The following is a 21,735-nucleotide window of genomic DNA, read 5'->3' as shown; positions in this document are numbered from 1 at the left end:
GTTTCAGACTCACGTAGGTATCGCAGTAGAACTTAGAAGCATGCCGGGCTTAGGAGACCGATAACAAATGGTCCATCTTTAAGAAAAACCGACCAGTTTGGCCAAGAAGTTAAAGCAACCGTCGCTTTTATGTTTGTAGTTTTGTGATCAAAGCATATCTTGTCGTGTTTTTAATTGAAAAACAACATACAATGTAACGGCTGCTCTCCTATCAAAGTCAAGGAAAACTTTAAACCGCCCAGTTCGCTTCAGCGGTTTCAAATCTGTCCGGATATTGTTTTTTGCAGTTAACTTTTGTGAACTGTATTATCCGCTATACTGTAGATTACCGTTGCATTATTTGTTGCTCAATTAGCCTAACTTAGTAAGCCTAAACTTAGTAACTAACTGCTCAGCTTTGCTGTATAACAAACTTGTATCTCTCAGAACAACAAAATAATTCAAATTGAAACAATCAAATTTTGTTGAGTTTTTGTTACTAACTCAAGTTATAAATCGAATATAGGAAATTTAATTTAATTCCAACAAGTTGTAGCCGTATAAGTTGGCTATAGTTATGCAAAGTGTCAACTTCCCAGCGAGTCTACTTCATAAAAAGGAGATCAGAGTATAACTCAATTTTGAATACTCCGATAAATCAATAATCAATCTTTTCTTTCTCAATTGGCTTCAATAACCACCAATATCAAACTATGCTAGGCTTCGTTACAGCCAGTAAAAGAAACTGACTTTTTGCTTGGCACAGAGTTCCTCTTACTTAGGAACTTTGTTCCTCAGAAAAAAATTTTTTGAGAATATCAAAGTTAATTCCCTTTTCACAAGTTAAAACTGTACAATCACTAATATGATCTAAAGAAACAAGACACGATAACAAGTAATTTACCGCTCAAGAAAGTGTGCTTCAATACGCACTTAATGTCTGTTTAATAGGACAAAAATTACGAGTTTCAATTGATTTTTGGTAGTTTTTCAAGCTCCTTTTATGCTGCTAGTCACGTGGATTTACATGTAAACTTCAACTGTTGATTGTTTGTAGATAATAATGTCGACAGAATGTGAACACTTTTCCATAACGTTACTTTTTCATTGTAAATTTGACGTCATGGGAAATTGTAAACCATGTAGAAATTTTGTCGAATATTCTGTATCCATAACATGTTGATTCGCAATCCAATCGCAAAGAATCTGATGCAATACTGTTAAGTCGTAGTAATGTTTTGTTGGTGGTTAAGGTAATTCGAGTTCGATTTTCACTTCATGTGTGACAATTGTGTACTAATAATAGTCACTGAATATAAATGTTGAACAAAGTGAACAAATCTGTATGGCTTCGATAGAATATAGCATTAAATTTCGCTTGTCATTCTATTCTAGCTTTGAGGCTTCAAATGGCCTTGAAGCGCTATTCAATTCGGTAATTGAGTTATTCAACTCAGCCGCCACATCATCGACCCTGTTTTTCATCGCGAAAACATCTTTTCCAGGTAGTACCGGGGCGAGCTTCACTACTGGTCTCTTGTACACTCGGTCGTTCGTTTGAACTATCGATGATCGAATCACAACGTCAGACCCATCGATGGTCTTCGTAACATGACCTAGATTGTAATATCCATGCTTATTGCTGTCTTCGATCAAGCAAACGAGATCGCCTTCTTTAAGGATTTCGTTCGACGTAGATCGCCATTTTTGTCGATTATTCAGAGTTGGCAGATATTCTTTCCGAAATCTGTCCCATATGAGATTTGCATATGCTTGACTTTGTCGAAAGAGCTTGCGATGATCAAAAAATTTCTCTGCGCATGATAGGTAGGGTAAGCAAACGTCCCTGTTGCCAAGCAAGAAGTGATTGGGGGTCAATGCTTCTAAGTCATCAGCATCTGAACTGACTGGAGTCAAAAGCCTTGCAATCAAGGTCTGCTCTACAATACACATCGTTGTCGAAAAAACGTCCCCGGTGACTGATCTGTTCGCCAACACTGCATACATTGCTTTCTTGCAACTTCTCACCAACCGTTCCCATACTCCTCCAAAGTGAGGTGCTGCGGTTGGGTTGAACTTCCATCTGATTCCTCGTTGAATTAGATGTTCTTCGATCCCTTCCTTGTTCCACGCTGCAACATACTCTGCAACCTGTTGTTCATCTCCAACAAAGTTTTTCCCGTTGTCGCTGATGATCGTATTCGGTTTGCCTCTTGGAGCAATTAATCTCATTATTGCATTGAGACAACTATCTGTGTCCAAATTGAGTACCACTTCTATGTGCACCGCTCTCATAGTTAGACAAGTAAAGAGACAACACCATCGCTTTTCATTTCTGCGCCCAAACTTCACAATGAAAGGGCCAAAGTAGTCAACTCCAACATTTGTAAAGGCTGTTCAAGCATCTAACCGCTCTTCGGGTAGATCTGCCATTACTGGTGCTATCGTTTGAGCTCTGCCCTTTCTGCAGGTAACGCACTTGTTCTTGATTGATCTTTAGGCGTTTGCCTAGGATCCACATCTTCTGTTGAACAATGTTTCCTACATGCTCAGTGCCCTCGTGTTGATTGTCTTTGTCCTCGTTTCGCAGGGATAATTCAATCGTATGATGTTTCCAATGTGGCAAAATTGGATGCTTTGCATTGAAGTCCAATTGATTTTTGCCTGTTCTGCCTTTGGATCGAATAAGTCCTTCTTCATCTAGGAAAGGGGAGAATTGTATGATTTTACTGCCTTTTGGAATATCCTTTTCAGCTTTGAGAGATTTCATCTCTTCACCAAACTGTTCTTGCTGTAGTAGTTTGAAGATAGTTGCCTTGTCTTTTCTCTTTCCTCAGTGCTGACTACAAGGTTTGATGGTTTGTTTTTGTTCCATGCACGCAGTACGTATGCTACTGTTTTCATTAGTCTGTTAAAGTTACTGAATCGTTCCCACTGAATAACAGCTTTCTTTTCTTCAGCCTGTATCATGAAGACTGATGAGGTTATATTCATTTCATCTGATGCAAAGATTAGGTTCACTTGCTCTGGCCACTCGCTTTCTGGTCGTTTCAACCAGGCCGGCCCAATGAGCCACTCACTTCTTTTTACTTTGAGGCGGCTTTGCAAACACGTCTTACTTTGCCAGGCTTGTTCGGGTTTAGCACTGGATGGTGTGGCAAATACTATTCCTTCCCGAATGTGTCGTTCAATATTTTTACGAATCTCTTTTCTACATCTGTATCTATTGACTGTTGATACAAACTCTTTAGGTTTGGGTCCCTTTGGAATCTTTGCTCCAGTGAATAAAGCTGACGCAAGGCTGATCTGTAGTTGTTCGGTAGGTTTGGCTCTGGTTCACTCCACAGCATTCTCACTTTGTACCACTCGCCTGTAAACTTTGTCATACTCTCTAGCATCTTCTGTGCCTGCAGTTCTTTTTTTGACTGACTGACGACGTTGATTTTGGAAGCATAGATTTCTATGTCCCACCAGGTTTGGATATTCTCAGCCACTTTCATTTCCTCTGTGAAGGCGAAATGACAAAAATTTTGTCCTCTTTTGCCCATCATGGGCCACTGACTACCCATCATAGCTCTGTTAGAACGGCGAAAGGTTCACTTCGTGTTCCTATCTCGTAGTCCAATGGGCGTTGTAGCTCATAAGCATCTTGACCAAGGATGATGCCAACTTCCATCAAGTTGAAGCTTTTGTTGGATAGAACAATCAAGTGATCGAAGTTTTGCTTCAATTTGTTGTAGTTGTAGTTTGTGTTCCCCAAGGAGATTGACGAGTGTGCAAACGCTTCGATTGAATGCACCTTTGAATGTAGTCCCTTTATTCTGAGAGGATCCTTTTCTGTCTTCAGATCCTTCGTTCCGTGTATGCCAGCTATGTTGAGCGTCACATCGGTGCCTTGGGCCCGTAACGTCTCCTGCACACTTTCATCGATAATGAGACCGTTGATCCACTATCGAGAAAAGCATATGTGTTCAGCCTGTTGCCACCGCTCTGTAGTGAGACAGGAACTATTTGAAGAAATGTAGTAAATTCGTTACTCTGGTTGAATGTTGCTGTGCTTACATTGGCTGCTTGATTGCCCTCGTTCATTTGGTTCTCTGAGTGGAGCAACAGGTTGTGCTTCTTGATGCATCCATTGATGCCGCACGCATTGACTTTACAATCTTTGATTGCATGTCCTTTGCCTAGACATCCGTAACATAAGCGTTGCTTCCTCACTGCTGCGTACCGATCATTCACACTCATGTTCCTGAAGAGTGGAAAGTTCCATTTTTTATGAGTGCCATCAGCTAGCGGACAGTGATCACTTTGCGTTTGTTTCGTTTCTTCCACGCTCGAACTTGCACTGAAGTTCGATGTTTTCGAGAACCGCTTGTCTCTACTAGTGCTTCTTCGGTCTTCTTCTCTTCGCTCTCCCTTGAAAGCTGAAAAACCCTCGTGCACGAATGCTATCTTAGATAGCCACTAGTCAAAGGTAATCAGATCAGGCCAATCTTTATCTCTGTCATCAACATAGAACCACCACTTCTCTTTGAGAACTTGAGTTAGTTTATCTACTGCCATATACAGTGTCGAGCTTGATTGCAGATCACCAATCTGCTTGTACTCTTTGAGCACATTCACAAAGTTCGAAACAATAACTGAGAAATTGATCAGACCTGTTGAATCGTGAGGTTTCACCTGACTTGCTTTGCGAAGACTCTCCAGTTGTGCTTCAATGATCACATGAGGCGTTCCAAATTTCCTCTCCAGAATGCTGCATGCAGCACCATAGAACTTTCCAGAATAGCCCATTCCAGAGATTGCTGAACCTTGCCTTGCCTGTCAGTAGAGTCTTCAGATGGCTCATCTTCTCTGAGTCTGGTATTAGTCGTTGATGCACTGTAGCAATGAACATATTAGACCACTCCGGCAATTCGAGAGGGTTTCCGTCGAAGTTGTTCAACTTCAGCTTTGGTAGGTTACTGCTACCAGCGTACCCAGTGTTATATCGTAGACCAGCTCAGGGGGAAACGTCTTGGTCTTCAACACTTGAGGATCGGTCTCGTGAACTGCGATGTCGTGAGAAGTGACTATACCTGTTCACTTCAGGGGTTACTTCGAAGCGAGCTGTTGATCGCTCTGATGTTGAAAGGTTGTCGATCCTGCTGGCCCAGTCTGAGACAACTCCCTTCTTTGGGGTCCAATTGAAGGGTGACTTGTTTCGAGCACCAGTTGATTGGGAACGAGCATCATCGTTCTCTAATGCAGTTCTCTTCACTTTGCGCTCTAGCTCACGCTCTTCCTCCAGTAGTTGGTGCTTGGTTTCCATTTCCTTCATTTGTATTTCCAGCTCTAGCTTCCTCCGATCGAACCGCGCTTGTTTTGAACTCGATATCGACTTTCTTCATCCTTTCCTCTCGCCTTTGCTTTGCTGAATATGTTTCCGAAACATTCTCCATATCTTGGCCGCTTGCTGTTGCTCCATTTTGCACTGTTTGAGCAAGTAGGCTGTCCGTTAGGTAGTTGTTACTGCTTCTCGCAGTTGTTCACTGTTTGAGTTGTGTTGCTTTGCTCTGCGTTCATTGCTGGTTGCGTGCCTTTGCTTATATATGCAAGCCAATGATTTTGCCAATGATCTTGCTGTCTAAACTTGCTTTGCACTTTCTTGCTTCTTTCAGATGTTGTTCAACGAAATTAGCTTGATAGGGCACAAGCTTGTCTCGACGCTGCAGTTGCTTGGGTATTTCTTGCTCTAGGAGGTGAACAGTCTGTTGTTAGAGGAACTTTAGTTTGTTGGGTCGATCTGAATCTTCAATTTTTTGTAGCCAATCACTGTTTTAGTGTTAACTTCTTCCACTAAATCTTGGAACTTCTTGTCGTACCTTTGAGCTGTAGATTGAAGCTCTTCTCTGTGGATTGTGCTTGGATTGCCTGTTTGCTGTTTGCTTTTGCTTTGCTTGTTCCTTTTAACCGAGGTCAACTCTTCAACGTGCTTTGTGAATTGCACTCGCACCTTCCGCTCTGCCTCACTGGCGTTGCACTGTTGTTCGTTTCATTTTCTTTGGGGGGTGCCTTTGGCACTCTCCTCATCAGATTGGACAGCAGTTTCCCTTCCACTCTCCGGGTGGGTGGACCAAATGTAACGGCTGCTCTCCTATCGAAGTCAAGGAAAACTTTACACCGCCCAGTTCGTTTCAGTGGTTTCAAATCTGTCCGGATATTGTCTTTTTTGCAGTTAACTTTCGTGAACTGTATTATCCGCTGAAAAAGTTTCAAGTTCCTAGCGAGTCTCCTTCATAAAAAGGAGATCAGAGTAACTTTGCACAGATTTTCTCTTACTTAGGAACTTTGTTCCTCAGAAAGAAAGTTTTGAGAATATCAAAGCTAATTCTCTTTTCACAAGTCAAAGTAAAGTTAAAACTGTACAATCACTAATATGATCTACAGAAATAAGACACCATAACAAGTAATATACCGCTTAAGAAAGTGTGCTTCAATACGCACTGTATGTCAGTTTAATGAGACAAAAATTACGAGTTTCAACTGATTTTTGGTACTTTTTCAAGCTCCTTTTATGCTGCTGGTCACGTGGATTTACATGTAAACTTCAACTGTTGATTGTTTGTAGATAATAATGTCGACAGAATGTGAACACTTTTCCATAACGTTACTTTTTCATTGTAAATTTGACGTCATGGGAATTTGTAAACCATGTAGAAGTTTTGTCGAATATTCTGTATCAATAACATGTTGATTCGCAATCCAATCGCAAAGAATCTGATGCAATACTGTTAAGTCGTAGTAATGTTTTGTTGGAGGTTAAGGTAATTCGAGTTTGATTTTCACTTCATGTATGACAATTGTGTACTAATAATAGTCACTGAATATAAATGTTGAACAAAGTAAACAAATCTGTATGGCTTACGATAGAATGTAGCATTAAATTTCGCTTGTCATGCTATTCTAGCTTTAAGGCTTGAAATTGCCTTGAAGCGCTTTTCAATTCGGTAATTGAGTTATTAAGCTCAGCCGCCACATACAAAACATCAGTTAGTTATTATGAAATTTTTTTTTAAATCTATGCTTTACTTCATTTTTCTTTAATAACGGTTGCAATCATTTTTTTTGAGTTTTCAATAGTTAGGTGACTCGGATTACGTACAACTATACCGACGTTATACTATACCGACGTTTAAGAGTGCCGAAAGTGAAACTTGTTTCAAGGGTGCCTAAAACATGAAAGAATTCATGTGAAAACATGCGAATTCAAAAGCATCTTAAGTAAATTCGAAAAAAATTCAGGGTACGTTGATCACATGTTCGGTTGTGATAGATTCATATCAAGTCCCACGAGCCGCTGAGGCATGGCCATTGCCCGCAATTACTACTGTTTATTTATTGTTTGTCTTTCTGCAATTTTCTTTTACTAATAAACAATAAGTTTTATAAGAATGCCGAAATTGGTTCTCGATTTTGGTTGGCCGATAATTTTTTTGCGTCATCTCCGTAAAATGACATGATTGGTTAAGAAATTTACCAAGATAATAATTGAATAAATTTTCGGCACTCTTATAATCGGCATAGTATTACGTCGGCATACTTGTACGTCACCGGTGTTTCGATAGATTAAATTTTTGTGCAAATATTTCACTTCTAAGAGATAACTTGTTAATGGCGGATAAATCGTTAAAAGGTTTAAATGAATTGTTCTGGCTTCTGTTTGTGACATATTATTTGCACATAGCATTTAATTAGCCTTGTCATTTTTGAGCTGGTGTTTTTAGGTCTTTATCTGGTGCTGCGTTGTTTTTCAACAATTGAAACATCTTCTTCTCCCTCCTCTTTTAATTCATCACAAATCATATGAACTGCTGAATGTCCCTAAAAACTGTATTTGGGAAAATCAAGAATTGTCGTTCCTGACAAAGAGTTTAAATTCTAAGACAGATTCAAAGACGAATAAGCTGTACGAAGTTGTAGGTGGGGAATTAAAGTTAAAGAAATTTCTAAGTTGAATGATTGATATGTCAGAAAATTAGAATTTGCAATAAGGCAACGTTTTACCTCAAAAGCGATTGAAAGTCCGAGGGAAAATTTGTAAGACTTTTTCAATTTTTTTCCTGTCGAGCTTGCTATCATTGGTTATTCAAGTACATTCTTTTTAACGACAAACGCAAAACAATTAGCGTGTTGAAGCTATACTTTTTAATGTTTTTTGAGAAAGCCTAAATTACATCTACCTTCTCGGCAACTAAGTTAGCAATGTTCAGTGCATTATTTTAAATTTTCAATTCTCAGCTATAGCGGATCAATTTGAAAAATAAACAGGAGAAATTGCTCTTACTTTTCCCGGTTTTTTATCTTGATTCACTTGACAGCTAACCTATTTTAAACTGATCTGTTGAATTGTCTTCACCCCAATTAACAGATCTATTTCTGAATGTTTATAAATCCATCTGGTGGATTCGTAATGTGCGTTACGATGTAGCATCACCTTTGCATTATACTTTTTCACCGTTTAAGTGCAAATTGATCGGGTCAGAACTCGTTTGCATTAGAAACCAGAAACCTTTAGCAAGATAAACGCTTACGGGCTGAAGGGACATCTAGGAATGTGGCAGAAAAATTGGTAGATTGTAGGGCGACGCATCGACTCTTAAGAACTTGCAAAAAAACGCAAATTCTCACAAGTAAACCATATGACCCAACCTCACCACGGGTGATTAAAAGTTATCAAAATTAAGTTTTGAACCACAGCGCCAGTTTTAGTCAGTGGTCAGTGGTGAAAGGAATACTAAATATGCCCAGGTGTGCTACCCAATCATGGATCCATCAACTTCATGCGGATCCGTCCCAGGTGCCCCTCTCTACCTAATAGACTACGATGACGAAATGGATGTTAAATGTTTGTATGGCATTGCTCAGGGTGAGAGAAAGTCCCGATTCGTGGGGTACAACGAGACATCTGAAAAGGCTTTCTGGAGTGTTCCTAGGAGCAAGGGGTGGATTCAAAACTCTATGCGTAACAATTAATCGTCTTTGAAAAATACCTTTGAAATTACTGAATACAATTATTCATTCCATCGGTCAGCTTATTTTCAAGCAATATTATGCAAAAATGCTTTTGCGTTCAAATCAGTCAGGCATCAGCGAGACACGAAAGCTGAAAAGGAATAACTCTCTGAATAAAAAATATGCGACTTCGACAGCGTTTAACACAGCTTCAGCTTTTGTGCGCGTATTCTCTTAGTTGTATTCTCAGCTATAATAGTTGTAGCTGAGTTCGGTCAAGAAGGGAGAAAAAATGTTTCGAAGATTGTTAGTTATGTACGATTTCCAAGAATATATTTTGTAGGGAGTTTGAACAGATTTTTGACAAATCTCTTGCACAGCTTTCAGAAAACTTGACAAATAGGTTTATTGCGGTTTTAAGCAGGACTGTTTATTTATCAAACATTAAATATATACGAACCTAATTCCTGTCGAGGAATTGGGTTCCAAAAATTTTTGATGTTTCATGAATAAACAGTCCTGCTAAATCCGCAATTACCCTATTGTTCAAGTTTTCTGAAAGCTATGCAAGAGGTTTGACAAATATTTGCTCAAACTCCCTACAAAATATTTTGGAAATCGGAAAAAACTTGCAGTCTTCAAAACATTTTTCTCCTTTTTTGACCGAGCTCAGCTACAACTATTATTAAAGTTATACAGGTTACAAGGGCAAGTTACAGATGGCGACTTTTTTAATACTGAGAAATCTTCTGTGATATAGTTGTACCAGATATCAAGCATTTATAAGGATTTTTAATAATTATTTCAATTATTAAACGCAAATATCGGCTGTTTCTTTTGGCATTCCTGTTTTTTCATTCAGTGGAGTGCGCGTTTGTAAACACGAGTGACAATCTTTAGTCAATTCATCTCGAGTGGGATAAAATTCGCTGAAATTATTCACAACAGTGACAAGAAAAGCTGCCGACAATCGTTTCAAAATTCCGTCACTGATCTCGAAAAATCGCGTTTCAATGTCGCAAATGTCCGCAACTTGTGAGCGGGGGAAATTGTGATCATTTTCGGCAATTTCGAGCATGGTTATTCATTCCATTTCAATTTTATGCTGCGCTCATTTTGCCTTGCGGCCATGGAATAATTTATAAATTTCACAATCAACGACATAAATTTGTCAGCTTTTTCCACAATGTGGATCAAAGCGTAAAACGAATAAGCTCCAATTATTAAACCGTTATTTAATAATTTATTTCAGATCATCTGAAAATGAAATTGAATCAGTGGAAATCATTTCAAAGGCGTCTCACTCTAATTGAACCATCCGAAACTAAATTTTATTATAATTAGCGTCAGATTATTTTAACACAAATCACTCAGTGTTTCTCTTTATAGATGAAAGGAGTCTTTTGATTAATTCAATAAATATCCTCATTGCTTTTCATTTCATAGATAAAAACAGCCTTTTGATTAAATTAATAAAAACCCGTAGTGCTGTTTTTCTGTACGTATAGAACTGGTCTTATGATTATTTTGATAAAAACCTCCAGCGCAGTTCACTTTATTGAAAAAAAGTTGGTTCTTTGAATAATTAACTAAAAATCCCTCCGTGCCTTTTCTCTCTTAACCTGTTGATATTTGGGTAAGAAAACGGATTTTGAACGGATGGTTAATATTAACAGCAAATAGAAATTTATTATATTCGATTTATTTGATAAAAAAATCACTCGCATGTATATAAATACCCCACCAATGAACATCTTGACTAACAAACTTTTTCATTTTGTCCGATTTCTCAGATGGTTTTTTTCGGATCCAGTTAACCAGAATTGAAATATGTGGATATATTTAACTACTGTTGTTCTTGATTTTAATTACAGAAAGTATTTGCTGAGGGATTTCTATTGGAAAAATATGGTTCATCAGTTCGTCATATAGTTCATCTAGTGATATAGTTCATCAGTCCTTGTTCGTCACTCCATTTTCATCAGTCATTTGTAAAAGTTTTTTCCTGTGTTAGTGTTTTCTCATTTATTAGCTTTTGCACTTAGAATATGTCTCGAATCTTTAGGGACGATGGTTTGCCTTCGTCCTGAGACAAAATTTAAAGCAATTAAAACAATTAAGCTAATTTTAAACTATAAGTTGCGGATAAGAGACATAAAAGCGGATAAGAGAGTTTCGTAAATTAGTGACATTAAAGTTGCGGATAAAAAAGACACTGACAATAGTGAGGGGTTATCTGAGGGCGGATGTAAGGGATGTAATGTGGTAGACAATAGTGGAAAATTCTGTCCGCCTTCCTCGCGCGTCATCAATTTCCTTCGACGAATTTCCTGCGACGAATTCCTTCAATTTTAAGCAAATTTGAACTAGTTTCCTTGCTGTTTTTGTTGTCCGCGAAGCGTATAAAATTCTATCTTAAAACATGGGGAAGCGGACAATGCTGAATTCAACGAACCAATTTGATTGGACAAAATCTAGCATGGCGACGTAATATAAGGTGAAACAAAAATTTGACGTGCTTTTTTTGCTCAAAGTAATTAAGGAATTAGTCTACCAAATTTAATTCTGCAGCCCAGTCAAATTCGTCGATTCAGCTTAGTTTACGTTTGTTTACGACACCAGGTGTAAAGTGATGGATTTACTTTCATCTATACGGATTCAAAACTTGAGAACAAACTTTGCAGAGAACTTGCTTGTAAAAGTTGTATCAACAGATATTTTGTTGTTCCTTTCATTCCTGTATATTCCTGTATCATTCTTCCTTTCCGTTTCTTTCTCCTCAGTTGTCTCTGCTTTCACCGCTTTTATTGTTTCATCTCTCAGACGTTCAGTTTTTGTAAGTACGACAAGATAGTAAAATGTACAAGCTGTTATGTAGATGAATTACAATGCTGAGATAAATACTGAGAAAAACTGAGGAACCTGGGAAGCAGCCTCGTGCTGAGTAACAGTCTCCCGGGTCGAGATAAAAATTGCAAAAGTATGTAAGATAAGCGGCGAAAAGTTGTTTTTTTCACCGCAATTTCCGTACATAATTTTGCGGTGAATGCGGTGAAATTATGTAAGTTTACCTCTAGAGTAAGCGGTGAACTTACAAAAATTCACCACATTTCACCGTTTACTACAAGTTACCGTCTGTGCACGGATTCCAACCTCTCACCTCCTGCATGTCAGTCACTTCTTCTTCCACTGCGCCACTTTTCACTCAAATATAGCATATTTGTTTTGACTTGAACTCAAATTCACTCTACTTTTTGTAAAACATACGCGTTGAACTTTTGTAAGATTAACGGTGAAATTACAAATTTTAGCTGTGAAGTATGGTGATTTTTTGTTAGTTCACCACTTACTCCAGTGGTGAAATTACATAAATTCACCGCTTAAAAATTTTAAAAAGATCTTTGATTATTTGTGGATACATTTTCCAAACAAAGGATAATTCGAGGTGGTTTCTAAGCGGTGAATTTATGTAAATTCACCGCTACCAGGCGAAAAAGGTTTTCACCGCATTCACCGCCTGATTTATGTACTTTCGCAGCATTCGCCGCTTATCTTACGTAATTTTGCGTTGAGTGGCGGTGACACCTAGACGCGGGCGGCGAAGAGATAATTGGACATACAGGGAAAATCCTTTGTAAAAAGGCTGCAATAGTTTGCTGTCGTCGAAAAGCCAGCCGCTTGAGAACTAACAAGAATCTGTAAAAATCACGGATGAGTTCCGGGCGGAGCTGTAAAAGACAGGAGCGGAGTAGGTCGCCCAGGAAAAACTGTTCAACCGTTCGTAATCTATATAAAGTTGCGTAGTAATCGCGAAGCGTTAAAGCTTACCTCCCGGATCCTCGTCCCATGGTATGTCAGTACCCGGGTCAACGATCATACAACTTTCTTTGATTTCGTACTAGGTCATATATGATTCTTATTATTCATACTAGGTCATATATGATTTGTACGAATTCTTGGTAGTCATACAAGGACCACCCTAGTGATTAAAAAATTTAAAAACTTGCAAGAATCTTGCAAGCTATCTTGCAAGAGAATACATACTTCTTGCAAGATTCTTGCAAGATTCTTGCAAGTTTTGAATCCAACTTGCAAGAATCTTGCAAGATTTTGAATCCGACTTGCAAGATTCTTGCAAGTTTTTGAATCCTGCTTGCAAGATTCTTGCAAGAATTTGAATCCATATTTTTTTTATTACCTGGCTACTGGGGGCGACTGCTGGAGCTGAAAATGAATGCTAAGAACAAGAAAGCAATTATATGTCGGAAAACAATCTCAAGTCAATTTAAAAAAACCGACTTTGATTTTTTTCCAGTATGATTTTTTTCTCACCCTCCTCCTTTTTCATTCCGGGCTTGGGACCGGCAGTGGCGGAGTTACATAAAACAATTATAGGAGAACTGAGCATAACACCAGGTAAAATTACCTGGCTCAAAAAGCTTTCTCCAAAATAAAACAAAATTAAACAAAATAAAGCACCCAATCAAATATACATTTTAACATTAAAATATAAGAATTAATCGCAAATTTCCGTATGAAATACTAACTTTTTTTCCTAGGTAACCTATAGCGAAAATTCATGTCGTCCTACACTCTACCTACACAGTTGACATTCCATACCGAGTTTGGTTTGATTTGGACAACTCCTTGACCCAATGAAAAAGACCTATTTTTGAAAATAATTTAAAATTAATTATTCGAATTAATCGGAAATTTACGTACGAAAAACTAACTTTTTTCCTACACAAGCTATAGCAAAAACTATTTTTCTCTTACACTCTACCTACGCAGGGGATACTCCACACAAAGTTTGGATCGATTTGAACATTTCCTTGACCCGAAGAAAAGGACCTATTTTTTAAATTCGTTATTCGAGAAATTCAAAAATTTCCGTATGAAATACTAACTTTTTTCCTAGGCAACATATAGCAAAAAAACTTTACGTCCTACACTCTACCTACACAGGGGATAATCAATACCGAGTTTGGTTTGATTTGGACAACTCCTTGACCTAACGAAAAAGACCTATTTTTGAAAATTATTAAAATTAATTTTTCGAATTAATCGGAAATTTACGTACGAAAAACTAACTTTTTTCCTACACAAGCTATAGCAAAAACTATTTTTCTCTTACACTCTACCTACGCAGGGGATACTCCACACCCAGTTTGGATCGATTTGAACAACTCCTTGATCCGAAGAAAAGGACCTGTTTTTAAAATTCGTTATTCGAGAAATTCAAAAATTTCCGTATGAAATACTAACTTTTTTCCTAGGCAACATATAGCAACAAATCTTTACGCCCTACACTCTACCTACACAGCTGATATTCCATACCGAGTTTGGATTGATTTGGACAACTCCTTGACCCAATGAAAAAGACTTATTTAAAAAAATACTTCTTCAAAATTAGTCGGAAATAATATGAAATCTTCATATGAAATACTAACTTTTTTCCTAGGCAAGCTGAAAAAAAGAAACTTTTCGTCCTACACTCTACATACACATGGGATGATCCATACCAAGTTTGGTTGAATTTGAACAACTCTATGACCTAATCAAAAAGACTTATATTTAAAATTACTTATTTGAAATAATCGCAAATTTCCGTACGAAAAACTAACTTTTTTCCTAGGCAAGCTATACCAAAAATTCTTTTTCTCTAAGTCTCTAGGTACACAGGGGATACTCTATACCGAGTCTGGTTCACTTTGGACAATTCTAAGACCTAATCAAAAGGACTTATATTTAAAATTACTTATTTGAAATAATCGCAAATTTCAGTACGAAAAACTAACTTTTTTCCTAGGCAAGCTATACCAAAAATTCTTTTTGTTTTACAATCTAGTTACCCATGGGATACTCGATACCAAGTTTGGTTCGATTTGGACAACTTCTTGACCACATCAAAATGATCTATTTTTGAAAATTATTCAAAATTAATTATTTGAAATAATCGCAAATTTCCGTATGAAAAACTAACTTTTTTCCTAGGCAAGCTATACCAAAAATTCTTTTTGTTTTACAATCTAGTTACCCATGGGATACTCGATACCAAGTTTGGTTCGATTTGGACAACTTCTTGACCACATCAAAATGATCTATTTTTAAAAATTATTCAAAATTAATTATTTGAAATAATCGCAAATTTCCGTATGAAAAACTAACTTTTTTCCTAGGCTAGCTATACCAAAAATTCTTTTTGTTTTACAATCTAGTTACCCATGGGATACTCGATACCAAGTTTGACTCGATTTGGACAACTCCTTGACCCGATGAAAAAGACCTATTTTTAAAATTCGTTATTTGCGAAATTCGCAAATTTCCGTATGAAAAACTAACTTTTTTCCTAGGCAAGCTATACCAAAAATTCTTTTTGTTTTACAATCTAGTTACCCATGGGAGACTCGATATGAAGTTTGGTTCGATTTGGACAACTCCTTGACCCGATGAAAAAGACCTATTTTTAAAATTCAATAATTTCAAGTTATTCGAAACAATAGCAAATTTCCGTATGAAAAACTAACTTTTTTCCTAGGCAAGCTATACCAAAAATTCTTTTTGTTTTACAATCTAGTTACCCATGGGATACTCGATACCTAGTTTGGTTCGATTTGGACAACTCCTTGATCCGATAAAATCTCTATATTTTTAAAAATAGAATAAGCGAATAAGTCGAAATTTCCGTATGAAAAACTAACTTTTTTTCTAGGCAAGCTATACCAAAAATTGTTTTTGTTTTACAATCTAGTTACCCATGGGATACTCGATAACAAGTTTGTTTCACTTTGAACAACTCCTTGACCCGATGAAAAAGACCTATTTTTAAAATTCGTTATTTGCGAAATTCGCAAATTTCCGTATGAAAAACTAACTTTTTCCCTAGGCAAGCTATACCAAAAATTCTTTTTGTTTTACAATCTAGTTACCCATGGGATACTCGATACCAAGTTTGATTCGATTTGGACAACTCCTTGACCCGATGAAAAAGACCTATTTTTAAAATTCGTTATTTGCGAAATTCGCAAATTTCCGTATGAAAAACTAACTTCTTTCCTAGGCAAGCTATACCAAAAATTCTTTTTGTTTTACAATCTAGTTACCCAGGGGATACTCGATACCAAGTTTGGTTCGATTTGGACAACTTCTTGACCACATCAAAATGATCTATTTTTGAAAATTAATTATTTGAAATAATCGCAAATTTCGGTATGAAAAACTAACTTTTTACCTAGGCAAGCCATACCAAAAAATCTTTTTGTTTTACAATCTAGTTACCCATGGAATACTTGATAGCAAGTTTGGTTCGATTTGGACAACTCCTTGACGCCATGAAAAAGATCTATTTTAAAAATTCGTTAAACGAGAAATACGCAAATTTCCGTATGAAATACTAACTTTTTTCCTAGGCAAGCTATAGCAAATGCTCTTTTAGCTGTACATCCTACCTATACAGATACTCCATACCTAGTTTGGTTCCATTCAGAAAAGCCGGCTAACTTCTGTATGAAAAGTCTCAAGTCAGGTTAAGAAAACTGACTTTTTGAGATTTTCCAGTATGATCTTTTTTCACCCTTCTCCTCTTTCATTCCGGGCTTTGGAAAGGCAGTGGCGTAGTTACAGAAAAAAATTATGGGAGAATAGAGCAGAGCACTAGGTAAAAAACCTGGCTCAAAGAGTTTTCTACAAAACAAAATAAAACGAAAAGCATTACATTGATAACATCTGTCGGAGCGGTCTCATAGTCAAGTTAATTAACTGACTTTTTGAAATTTTCCCGTATCATCTGTTTTAAAACCCTCCTCCTATTTCATTCCGGGCTTGGGACCGGCAGTGGCGGAGTTACAGAAAATGACTATAGGAGAAATGAGCACAGCACTAGGTTTAAAAAAAACCTGGCTCAAAACGCTCTCTCCAAAGAAACAAGACACCAAAACAAAACCACAAAGGAAAACAAAATGAAACAGCAAAACAAAACAAGAGAGCAACTCAAAACGAAACCAGACAGCAATACAAAATAAGAAAGCAAAACGAAACAAGACAGCAAAAGAAAACAAGACAGCAAAACAAAAGACGACAAAACAAAACAAGACAGTAAAACAAAACAAGACAGCAAAACAAAACAAGACAGCTAAACAAAACAAGAAACCAGAACAAAACAAGACAGCAAAACAAAACAGGACAGCAAAACAAGACAGCAAAACAAAACAAGACAGCAAAACAAAACAATACAACAAAACAAAATAAGGCAGCAAAACAAAACAAGACATCGAAATTAAACAAGACAGCAAAACGAAACAAGACAACCAAACAAAACCAGACAGCAAAACAAACAAGACAACAAAACAACACAAGACAGCAAAACAAAACAAGACAGCAAAATAAAACAAGACAGCAAAACAGAACAAGACAGCAAAACGAAAAAGACGGCAAAGGAAAACAAACGAATTAATTTTTAAACTCATGTCGGAAGAGTCTCAAAACAAATTTAAACATCAACTTTTTGAGAGCTTCCAGTATGATTTAAATTTTACCCTCCTTTTTGAATCCGAGCCTGGGCCCAGCAGTGGAGGAAAAACATAAAACAGCTATAGGAGAATTGAGCAGAGCACGAGGTAAAAACAACCTGGCTCCAAATGCTCTCTCCAAAACAAACGAGACAGCGAAACAAAACAAGACAGCAAAACGAAACAAGGCAGCAAAACAAAACAAGGCAGCAACACAAGACAGCAAAACAAAAACAACACAGCAAAACAAAACAAGACAACAAAACAAAATAAGGCAGCAAAACAAAACAAGACATCGAAACTAAACAAGACAGCAAAACGAAACAAGACAACCAAACAAAACCAGACAGCAAAACAAACAAGACAACAAAACAACACAAGACAGCAAAACAAAACAAGACAGCAAAACAAAACAAGACAGCAAAACAGAACAAGACAGCAAAACGAAAAAGACGGCAAAGGAAAACAAACGAATTAAATTTTAAACTCATGTCGGAAGAGTCTCAAAACAAATTTATAAATCAACTTTTTGAGAGCTTCCAGTATGATTTAAATTTTACCCTCCTTTTTGAATCCGAGCCTGGGCCCAGCAGTGGAGGAAAAACGTAAAACAGCTATAGGAGAATTGAGCAGAGCACGAGGTAAAAACAACCTGGCTCCAAATGCTCTCTCCAAAACAAACGAGACAGCGAAACAAAACAAGACAGCAAAGCAAAACAAGAGGGCAAAACAAAACAAGGCAGCAAAACAAAACAAGACAGCAAAATAAAATAAGACAGCAAAACAAAACAAGACAACAAAACAAAACAAGGCAGCAAAACAAAACAAGACAGCGAAACTAAACAAGACAGCAAAACGAAACAAGACAACCAAAAAAGACAGCAAAACAAACAAGACAACAAAACAACACCAGGCAGCAAAACAAAAAAAGACAGCAAAACAAAACAAGACAGCAAAACAGAACAAGACACCAAAACAAACAAGACGGCAAAGGAAAACAAACGAATTAAATTTTAAACTCATGTCGGAAGAGTCTCAAAACAAATTTAAAAAATCAACTTTTTGAGAGCTTCCAGTATGATTTAAATTTTACCCTCCTTTTTGAATCCGAGCATGGGCCCAGCAGTGGAGGAAAAACATAAAACAGCTATAGGAGAATTGAGCAGAGCACGAGGTTAAAACAACCTGGCTCCAAATGCTCTCTCCAAAACAAACAAGACAGCGAAACAAAACAAGACAGCAAATTAAAACAAGACAGCAAAACAAAACAAGGCAGCAAAACAAAACAGGAAAGCAAAACAAAACAAGACAGCAAAACAAAACAAGACAACAAAACAAAACATGGCCGCAAAACAAAACAAGACAGCGAAACTAAACAAGACAGCAAAACTAAACAAGACAACCGAACAAAACAAGACAACCGTACAAAACAAGACAGCAAAACAAACAAGACAACAAAACAACACAAGACAGCAAAACAAAACAAGACAGCAAAACAAAACAAGGCAGCAAAACAGAACAAGACAGCAAAACGAACAAGACGGCCAAGGAAAACAAACGAATTAAATTTTAAACTCATGTCGGAAGAGTCTCAAAACAAATATAAAAAATCAACTTTTTGAGAGCTTCCATTATGATTTAAATTTTACCCTCCTTTTTGAATCCGAGCCAGGGCCCAGCAGTGGAGGAAAAACATAAAACAGCTATAGGAGAATTGAGCAGAGCACGAGTTAAAAACAACCTGGCTCCAAATGCTCTCTCCAAAACAAACAAGACAGCGAAACAAAACAAGACAGCAAATTAAAACAAGACAGCAAAACAAAACAAGGCAGCAAAACAAAACAAGACAGCAAAACAAAACAAGACAGCAAAACAAAACAAGACAACAAAACAAAACAAGGCAGCAAAACAAAACAAGGCAGCAAAACAAAACAAGGCAGCAAAACAACACAAGACAGCAAAACAAAACAAGACAGCAAAACAAAACAAGACAGCAAAACAAAACAAGACAGCAAAACAGAACAAGACAGCAAAACGAATTAGACGGCAAAGGAAAACAAACGAATTAAATTTTCAACTCGTGTCGGAAGAGTCTCAAAACAAAGTTAAAAATTCAACTTTTTGAGAGCTTCCAGTATGATTTAAATTTTAGCCTCCTTTTTGAATCCGAGCCTGGGCCCAGCAGTGGAGGAAAAACATAAAACAGCTATAGGAGAATTGAGCAGAGCACGAGGTAAAAACAACCTGGCTCAAAAAGCTCTCTCCAAAACAAAACGACAGCGAAACAAGACAAGACAGCAAAAGAAAACAAAACAGCAAAACAAAACAAGGCAGCAAAACAAAACAAGACAGCAAAACTAAACAAGACAGCAAAAAGAAACAAGACAACCAAAAAAACAAGACAGCAAAACAAACAAGACAACAAAACAACACAAGACAGCGAAATAAAAAAGACAGCAAAACAAGACAGCAAAACAAAACAGCAAAACAAAACAAGAAAGCAAAACAAAACGAAACACGACAATAAAACGAAACGAGAAAACCAAACAAAACAAGACAGCAAAACAGAACACGACAGCAAAACACATTGACTTGGCACAAAACAAAACGCATTAAATAGAAAAAACATCTGTCAAGATTCCATAGTCAAGTTAATAAACCGACTTTTTGATATTTTCCCGTATGATCTGTTTTTCTTCTCTTTCAATTTGGGCTTGGTACGGGCAGTTTCAGAGTCACATAATATAGCTATAGGAGAATTGAGCGGATCACTAGGTTTAAAAACTTGGATCAAACGCTCTCTCCAAGACAAAACCGGACCACAAAAGTTAACTAATTTAAAATGTTCTGAAGCCAAGTTAAACTGACACTGTTGTCACTTTTCTGTTACTTTTGATAACTGTTGATTTTCCCTCCTCCATTTTTGTTGACTAACAGTAGGACTATTTCAAAATTTGCTTGAGAGCAATAAACGAGAACCAAAAATAAAATGTTAATCAATAAGGTTATACCAATTTTAAAGAGTGAATTGATCCGCAAATTAAACTTGCTAAAATTATTTCCTATCTTCATTTCGTGGTTGTCGCTCATTACTCTCAAACACACTTCATAGCGAGTCTGCAAAAGATAGTGGACTTTTGGGTTTCAAAATGCTTCTGGAAACAACTTGAGATTTAGGATGATTTGATATTTCCCGGACCGGATTAAAAAAGGAACTTGTTTCTGCTGTCGCGATTAGAGTTCGAAACCTAAACGTCCACTTTTTCTTGTTGACTCAATTAATGTTTTACCATGATTTCCACACACAATCGTGGATTCACTCAAAATGCTTAATCTAATTGTCCACCCACAGTCGTGGACTCACTCAAAACAAAAAATGAGTTTTAAGTTTCAAGTTAAGTTTTTCGTGACAATCAGGTTTTGAACATAGTATGGTTAATCACTAGAAAATTAAACACGGTAACAATAAAACACTTGCTTAAACATGGCAAAAATTGAACAACATCAAACATACAACGATGAATTGTTAGCAAAACTTTCAAGGAATCAAGTTTAAGTTTCAAAAGTTTAAGTTCAAGTTTTTGAAGAGCAATAGAGTATCATTCACATAAGTTTGAGAGAATGTTTGTTACTTAAAGCCGAAGGTCCTGCAGGCCTTGTACAGTCCTCTTAGCAAATCTAGCTGTCCTGACTCAATGGGATGAAAACCACCCCGATTGGCAAACTTACAGCGATAGATAGTCATTTTTGAGAATAAGTTACGCCCCAAATGGCGTTTCAAAACCACATTGCACTCATCAATCAGATCAGCCCTTACATCAGTCCGTGGTAGCATCTTAACAACGCGTACACGGCAACCCTTTTCTTGGAGAAGCTCAGCGACTGCTACAAGATTGCAGGCCACAATTATAGGATCAGTGGCGGATCGGTCTCTGAACTGACCCAAATCATTATTGCCCACCATTAGGATAACATATCGGTAAGCAGCGAAATGCTCAATATCTCTGTAAGTAATATCTGCGACTCTCCTGCCACTGACGCCGTCAACATGAAGCGGAAGCCGCGAAAGCTTTCTATCTCTGTAGACCTTGACAGCGAGATGACGAAGATTTGAGTCGCCCACGACCATTATGCCAGGAATTTTCTCCATCTAAGCAAAAAAAAGATGTAGCCCTCATTTACCTTCCCATTGTACCGGCGTACAATGAACGAACTTTGCGTCTCTTAAAAGCTTCGTACTGTACCACTGCACAGC

General features: G+C 37.3%; 1 protein-coding gene across 2 annotated transcripts in view; it reads left to right on the top strand.

Moving 5' to 3' along the window:
• LOC142337109 (uncharacterized) overlaps positions 1–9,080 on the top strand; it is a 40,094-nt gene extending 31,014 nt beyond the window's left edge. Inside the window, exon 4 of one of the 2 annotated variants that reach the window (XM_075386201.1) lies at positions 8,770–9,080. In XM_075386201.1, the coding sequence (XP_075242316.1) occupies positions 8,770–8,994 (225 nt within the window). In that variant the 3' untranslated portion in view covers positions 8,995–9,080. Of the gene's footprint in view, positions 1–8,730 lie in introns of both variants that reach the window. The other variant, XM_075386200.1, reaches the window with a different exon arrangement.
• Positions 9,081–21,735: the final 12,655 nt, after the last annotated feature.

The sequence above is a fragment of the Convolutriloba macropyga genome, chromosome 3, assembly GCF_964194025.1.
Source record: "Convolutriloba macropyga chromosome 3, txConMacr16.3, whole genome shotgun sequence".
NCBI lineage: Eukaryota > Metazoa > Xenacoelomorpha > Acoela > Convolutidae > Convolutriloba > Convolutriloba macropyga.
This window is presented reverse-complemented; position numbering and strand designations above follow the sequence as displayed.